Genomic DNA, 8,260 nt, shown 5'->3' on the forward strand with positions numbered 1-8,260 from the left:
GCCTTAATTCTTATAAGCCAAAAAGTAATATCCCTTCTGAGCATGCAGTAGAAAGACTTTAAAACTGTCTGATGCTGGCCTGCACCAATATCCATTCTAACTTGAAATTCAGATAAGTATGCTGGTGAAATAAGTACGTACTTCCCTGGCTTACAGAGATGCAGGCCTTTTGCGTCTTCCTTGGGTCCAGTTCTTCTTGAGGAGGAAGTACCTGGCTTTAAAGTCTCCCTGTAATCATTCTGTTCCCTCTCAACATCCATTATTTTCAGGCTCTGAGACTCAGAGGGGATGTGAAAAACTTGGAAATACTTTAGAAGAGAGCTGCAACACTAATAAAATAGTTGTCAGACTTATGAGAAAGGTGAGAGAACTCAGTTTGGAAGAGAATGAGGGCTAGAACACTCCTCAGGTTTCTGATAGATTTTATATGGTGACTGTGAGCAGCTGGTTATTACCACAGAGGGAAAAAGAGATACCGTGAGTTTCAGTAGAAATGTCAATATTTATCTTTAATTTTTAAAATATAGTTTTAAAAATAAAGTTTTATATAATTGTCTACACAGAATGAATCAAATGATATTTATGGTAGGACTCTGGGTTTGTTCAGAAGTGTGTGATTACAGGTTAGGGAAAACACTGAGACTAGTCACACGCATATCTAGAAATGCAAAAATCGTGACTCAAGTAGAAGGCAGTTGCATGGAGTGCTTGTTTGTTTGTTTGTTTGTTTGTTGCAAGGATGGAGATTTGTGTAGCTCTGAACTTACCTATTTCAAGAATTTTACCCTTACAGGAATAAATCGAAAGAAATAAAATCTTGAGGCCAGGGATTTAGCTCAGTGGTTCTGCCACCTGTCTCTCAAGCGCAAGGTCCTGAGTTCAATCCCCGGTACCAAAAAAAAAAAAGAAAGAAAGAAAATCTCCTAGTACTTAAATACAGCCCTTTTAGCTGAGGAACATAGTACAGTTGCAGTGATCTTGTAACTATGTCAATGAATTTTTTTTCCTGCTATTTTTTTGTTATCCATCCTTGATTAGATGACTTTTTGGGGAGACAAATTTTAGAAACATTTACTCTTTATTGCTCTTTTTCATGTGCTCAGCATTGTCTCCAACACTTCCCAGAATGCCCTTCCTTTTAAAATGAACAGCTCAACTTCATGGAAGTGATTTGTTCTTGCTAGCATTTTAGCTCCTCTAACCCATCCTAGGTTTGGATTGGAGGATGACCCCAAAACTAACATGGATGAGAGATTGGATCAAAGAACAGAATATAAAAAAGATTTAAACAAGTTGAATGCACCTAACATTAGTGAACTGTGTGCTTCAAAATGATAATAATGGTGAATTTTATATCATTTGTCTTATCACAATTAAAAATAAAATGTATTTTTAAAAGATAAAAGATTTAAATCATAGGAAGTGTTAAGAGAACGTGAATAATTATTACCATCTGGCAGTGCTTCCTGTGCATGTAAACCCTGCTATTGTTTTGGGGACATTAATAAAGAATGGAAATTATGAACAGCTGAAGTGGCACAGCCTTGCAGCAATAGTATAATTCCAGTTTATTCTACTTACCAGAGCTGCCAGCCTCACAAGTGTCCAATTGTAGATCAATTTTTAAGAATTAAAGGATTTCCTATTATGTCCAATTTTATGCAAAAAAATGGGTCCTTGTTTTTTTTATTGTATCCCAGTTATTGTTCAGCTTTCTAGATCCTAATTATTATTTTTCTATTGTCTTCTCTGTTTCCTTTGTGTTTATGGCTTTATGCCATCACCTTTAACCAAAGTTTCTACCCTCCATGGGGAGTTCCCTCTTTAGTCCACAGAGGTACTTACACTTGTGTTTTTAATCTTTTCACTGTTTTGGAAAGGGTCTTCAATTTCCAGGACTCCACAGCTTTGCACCAGATAAACCTGGAGGAATATTAATGATGGATCTAAATGAAGACAAACCTAGGGCACTGGAATTAAGAATCAGCCGAGGGTTTGATTTGGCTTCCTTTAATCCACATGGCATCAGCACATTCATAGACAATGGTAAGAGCTGATAAGATACCAGTGCTGAGAAACACAGAATGGCTTACAAGTGATTGGAAATAGATTTGGATCATACTGAAAGGACAGTAACTCATGAATTATTCCTCTGTTCTTCATACAAACAACTTGTTCACTTGTCTCTTCAGCTAGCAGTGTGTTATGTTACCTTTTGAAAGAATGTTTAGATTTCATAACCTTTTCACAAACTTATAATCATTGTATTAAAAAGAGCTATATTTCTGAATTAAGCTCTAAGAAGATTATGCATCAATTCTGTACATACAGTAGGAAACACCCTTTCTTAAAGGTCAGGGACCAATGGTCAGAAATAACACCAGTCAGACAGTGACAGGCAAGAGTGTGAGAGTGACCTGTTAGGCTGGCTAACAGCTTGTGCATTCCACCTTTCCTTGGCCATGGTATTTAAATGTCAGTGTCTGCCAAGAGGTTCTATTGGTATGTCTTGAAAATTAACTCTGTTCTTTCAACTCTTTAGATGACACAGTTTATCTCTTTGTTGTAAACCACCCTGAATTCAAGAATACAATAGAAATTTTTAAATTTGAAGAAGAAGAAAATTCTCTGTTGCACCTGAAAACAATCAAGCATGAGCTTCTTCCCAGGTACCTCCTCCTTTTGTTCATTCAGTTTGTCTTTAGTGTTTCAAACATCCCCAGCATGACAGGTGCCCCTCTTATCTTTTAAAATGAAAGCTCATTAAAATTAGCTCATATATAATATAAAATCTAACATACAACATATTAAATATGATACGAGAGTTTATATAGGTATGTATGTATATTTATACAAGTTGAGCCTTATTTCTAACCTAAAAATTCACAATTGAAAATGCTCTGTAATCTAAAACTCACTGAGGACCACCATGATGCCACAAGTGGAAAATGTTTCATGCACAGATTTTTTAAAATATTGAATAAATCAGGCTTCTAGCTATGTGCTTAAAATACATATGAAACATAAATGAGTTTTGTGTTTAGATTTAGGTCCCATCTCTAAGATACCTCATTACATATACACAAATATTTCAAAATCCAAAAACATGAAAAATCAGAAACACATCTGCTCCCAAGCATTTTGGATAAGGGATACTCATCCTGTGTACACACACACACACACACACACACACACACACACACACAGAGTTGCATTGTGGATCAGGGAAAGCAGGCATTTGAAAGTTTGTGTCATTGTTTATAATAATTGGTGCTCTATGTAGACTCTATTGAGAAATGATGAAATCTAGAACTAGCAGGCCGTACTCTTCAGGCCCATGGAATGTAAAAGATAAGGTCTACCACTTTCTCCTCTTAAATGACCCAATCCCCACATACCTGTCCTGCCAAGAAAAAGTAACCTGGTTAATATGGGGCTTTTTATACAAAGTGCTCTCACAGGTTAGTGGTGGCTGTGGACTAATTGGGCTTGCAGAATTGGAAGTAGTCAAATTGGTAATGGGTCACTACTACAGTAAGATCACAACACTGGTGGATAATATGACTAAAAGAGAGTTATGTTTGTCCTCCAGGCTCAGCTTTCATTAGCCATCTGCTTTTTTGTTTAAATTTGATGGGCATTTTTAATTTTGACTTTCCAGTCTAGGGTGTAAGCATGTAACTTTCAATCATCCTTCCCAAAAATGCACTTCATAATAAATAGGAGCATAAATACCATAATAAATAGGCAGCCTCTGAAACGTGGTGCTCTTTCAAAAAAGAGAGAGAGAGAGAGACCCACCTCCCCTATAACTGTATTTTTCATTTGACAAGGAAGAAGTCAGCACCTTCAGAAATTTTTGCATAGGGAAATTGAAATTTAATAACACCCTCACCTAACTGGCTTTATACTGTAATTGTTTTTAATATATCAATCTCTTATCTGAAACACTGCACTATGGCAATTTCATCATCCATCTCTGCAAGTGTTTATTGAGTGACTCACATGTCAGCCTGTGAGGCAGGTAAAATTGAACAGTCAACCTTAGTTTGACTAATCACTAAGCAAAGGACTCAGGAAAATCCAGCGCCTTGAGTAAATGGGAGTGAGGTGATGTTATGGATGGACAGCTAACCAGCCCACAGCCAGTCAAGCTCTGTCCAGCACTATGACATGGCAGCCCGGTCCTTACATGTGATTGCTAACCCCAACATTTTGCATCACAAAACCGACCCTGATGGCACCAAGCTCTCTTTTCTTTAATAATGATTCTGCCATAACTCAAAATTACCTGCTACCATGCATAATTGTTCTCTTGAAAATGATATTACAGTATGTTCCACATGAATTTAGCCATCTGATTTTAGCTCAACTTTTCCTGGAAAACCTCTTAGAAAAAATTTGAAACATGTTATGTAAACCTTATGAATGCCTGTCCTTTAATATGGAGATCAACATTTATGTTTATTTTCTCTCACATGTCATTTTTCTCTTTCAGCACAAATGATATCATAGCCATTGGACCAATGCATTTCTATGCCACCAATGACCACTACTTCTCTGATCCTTTCTTAAAGTATTTGGAGACATACTTGAATTTACACTGGGCAAATGTTGTTTACTACAGTCCAAATGAAGTTAAAGTGGTAGCAGAAGGATTTGATTCAGCAAATGGGATCAATATTTCACCTGATAAAAAGTATGACCCTTTACAGAACATTTTTAATTGTGCAACCACAACCTACAAGAAAGCACATTAAATTCTTTAGTGGCTTTCTCTTCTACTGCCTTAGCGTAGTGAACAATTTAGATTACTACAAATATAACAGAAAATAAATGTGGCATTCCTCAACAACTATATGTTTGTATTATTGTTGTGCAGTTTCTCTTTTTTTCTTGTTGTTTACAAAAAATGACTGTAGAATCATTCATGTTGTCACTAACTGACCTGATCCAACCTCTCCAGCCAAATCTGTTTTTCCTCCCAATTCTTGTACTTCAGACACCCAAGCTAAATGGTAAGAACAATGAAAAGAGGGTTCTGCTCTAACTTCTCTTCCAATTTTATCTAACTAGTGAGCAAGTCCTGTTGGTTTTCACCTGTGCCTCTTCCACCCCCATTGACATTTTCCTGGTGTAGATTCTCACTCTTGGCTAGACTCCTTGATACTTTGCTCCAGGTTCTTTTCATCCTACTTCCATCTTTTGCATTCTTTCCAGTTCTGTCTTTCTTTGGATCTTTAGCCTTTAAAGGGTCCCAAAATGGGAGCTCTGTCTTCATTTTGATTCTGAGTACCAAGTACAGCACCATGTGTAGAGCAAATGCTCAGTAGTTGTTGAACTATGCTGACCATTTGTCATTATGCCACTGCATTGTTAGACTTTAGGCCTGGACTATTTCTTGTGGTACCAACCATGCTGACCTGGAGGTCTGATGTTTACTAACCAATGTGATCCTGTCATCACACTATAAGCTTTTGTGGGAAGAGGCTGTGTCTGCTTCATGTTTATTTTTGCCACCAATTCACCTCACCCTCAGGTGTAGACAGATTGTTTTGGATAGATACATATCTCTTACTCTTGTAATTTTCCATGTACTAATATTTTATTAAATGTTAACATTAATAACCATTTTAATCAAATGTATTCTGTCCCACATATTCCTATATGTAATTAATATTTAGAAATTTCAAGTTATACAGTGGAATGTAAACTTGACATTTGTTTTATTTTCATTTCAATGGCAAGTGTCATGAATTTTCTATTCAAATTGATGTCATATTATTTTTTATTACAGACCTTTTGAAAAATAATTTAATAATTCCACATTGTTGTACCATTGAATTTATTTTGTAAGCTTATATTTTAAATAAAAATTGACCTTTGCCAAACATTCCTTAAGTTAACCATCATTGATTAACTTCTTGGCAGGCTATTAAGACTTACTCTTCTATGCTGTATTATGAAGCTTTCTATTGGCAGGAAGGTCTAACCAGTGTGTCCTTTCTGCAAAGGTACATCTATGTGGCTGACTTATTGGCTCATGAAATTCATGTGTTGAAAAAACAGCCTGATATGAATTTAACTCAAGCAAAGGTAAATATTTTAAGTATAGATATTAAAGTATTATGTTTTGCAGTTACATAGTTACAACAATACTGCACTTAGAACACAGATGCCAGTGTAATTATTTTGTTTTTAAGTATACCTCTACACAAGAGAAATTTCCTGTTCCTAGAAGTCACGAGGACCAACTATGATTATATGCAGCAGCATGTGGAGGGATATTTGCATCAGATTTAGGGCTATTCCATGAAGTACTGATGGCATTCGAAGAATTCCAATAAGAATTTTCACAACTGAACAGACTAATAGATGAATTCCCAAATGAAGATTTATACACATTGTCAGTTCTTTCAATAATAAATGAAGGTAGAAATTGAGTTCCACACCATTATTATTTTCTACTTGCTTGACAACATATATTTTAGATTGATGAAGAATTTCTTATCTTGCTTTGATGGAGTTCCTTAAGCTAACTGATCATTGTGCATCTTTTAAGGGAAAAGGAGTTGATTTTCTTGAGGGTGATTATCACCCTAACTTTCTTAATTTTAGAGAAGATGAAATGTAGCTCCAAACCAGCTTATTAAAATTATTTTAAGCAGTATTGCTGTTAGGTGGGCAGAAGCAGGGAAATATGTGTCATTTCCCCACATGTGTAGAGACAGGAAAGGTTAACTCTAAATTATTTAATCAGGTTTCTCATGTCATTTAGACACTGACATCTTTTCTTTTGGAAGGTACTCTCACTGGATACCCTGGTGGATAATTTGTCTATTGAGCCTTTCTCGGGGGACATCTGGGCTGGTTGTCATCCTAATGGCCAGAAGCTATTCGTGTATGACCCAAGCAATCCTCCCTCATCAGAGGTTCTTATATTTTTAGTTTTTCAACTTTAATTATTTAAGTCCTTTTGAACTAGCAATGCAATAAACTGTCATAGGGATGATTTATTAGTTCTTTTAAACCAATAATACAATAAACTTGCATAGTGGTTTTATAATTGCCTTAAGCCAGTAATTGGCAGAATATTACATTGTTCAAATGCTTTAAGAAAGATAATCTTTTGATGTATTAAATTATGGTGGAAACAGTCAAAGACTTTTTTATAAAGACATATCCTGGTGTAGCATACTGGCAATTTTCAAAATATCTGGTTTGTCAGCTCTCCACATGACAGGATTTTGTTCATTTGAAATAGCGTGCAAGGGGGTGCATTAGTGTGTAAGTATTTCTTTTAACGCTGAATTGCTGTAATAACACTAAATCCTGTGTTGGCATGGCAAACTAGGTGATTTTAAAAAGTACTTTCTTTGAAGGTTTAAGAAAGTGCTTTAACTTTAACCATTAAAAAGATTAGGAACAGGGCCGGGGATTTAGCTCAGTGGCGCCACGCCAGCCTTGCAAGCGCAAGGTCCTGAGTTCAATAACTGGTACCAAAAAAGATTAGGAACTGCTGTTTCCAACATGATCGCTTAATTTATCAGGTCATTATGGGAGACAGAGATTATTGGTGACTGAGTGGAATGGGTGTGTGGTGATTCTATATTAATATTTTGTATCTCTTGAGTAGGTTTTGCGCATCCAGAACATTCTATCCGAGAAGCCTACAGTAACAACAGTTTATGCCAACAATGGATCTGTCCTTCAGGGAAGCTCTGTGGCCTCAGTCTACAATGGCAAGCTGCTCATCGGCACTTTATACCACAGAGCTTTATACTGTGAACTCTAAATTGTGTTTTTGGTATATAAGTGTGATAACCTCTAACAATTAATTTTCTATGAGTCACTCATTTTGAGGGAATTTAACCAGCAATATTGACCCAGATTTGTATGGCAAATATAGTTAATTTTATTGCAGCAAGGAAAGTCTCCTTCAGTTCTTATAGCATTTTTAACATAAAAGGAAAATGAACATTTGTTTAATGCCAAGCAAGGGAGAGGAAGGAAAACTGCTTTCCTGTAAAATGAGTATATTTTGCAAACATGTGCCTCACCTTTGCCTTCCAACTACAGAACCTCATGAGTCCACTGAAACAGGTGAATTGTCTCCTAAAAGTGTTAAGTGACCTCAATTTCCACCTGGTGTCCACTGTGAGTGTTCAGAACTACTGACAGATAACGTTGTGAAGTTTTGTATTCACATCTTTGTTTACTATTAAAGAGGTGAAATTATATTAAAGACTAACACATCCAA

The 8,260-nt window shown here is 36.1% G+C and overlaps 1 protein-coding gene across 1 annotated transcript in view; it reads left to right on the forward strand.

Annotated features, from left to right (window-relative positions):
• The window catches only part of Pon2 (paraoxonase 2), a 30,266-nt gene extending 22,006 nt beyond the window's left edge, over positions 1 to 8,260 (forward strand). The window contains exons 4-9 of the mRNA XM_004862713.3: positions 1,881 to 2,046; positions 2,543 to 2,669; positions 4,499 to 4,699; positions 6,015 to 6,096; positions 6,804 to 6,932; positions 7,637 to 8,260. Coding sequence (XP_004862770.1) covers positions 1,881 to 2,046; positions 2,543 to 2,669; positions 4,499 to 4,699; positions 6,015 to 6,096; positions 6,804 to 6,932; positions 7,637 to 7,795 — 864 coding nt within the window. The 3' untranslated portion in view covers positions 7,796 to 8,260. The remainder of the gene's footprint in view (positions 1 to 1,880; positions 2,047 to 2,542; positions 2,670 to 4,498; positions 4,700 to 6,014; positions 6,097 to 6,803; positions 6,933 to 7,636) is intronic.

This window comes from Heterocephalus glaber, unplaced genomic scaffold (assembly GCF_053883595.1).
Source record: "Heterocephalus glaber isolate CG9 unplaced genomic scaffold, H.glaber_assembly_v1.0 deba00000546, whole genome shotgun sequence".
Classification (NCBI taxonomy): domain Eukaryota; kingdom Metazoa; phylum Chordata; class Mammalia; order Rodentia; family Bathyergidae; genus Heterocephalus; species Heterocephalus glaber.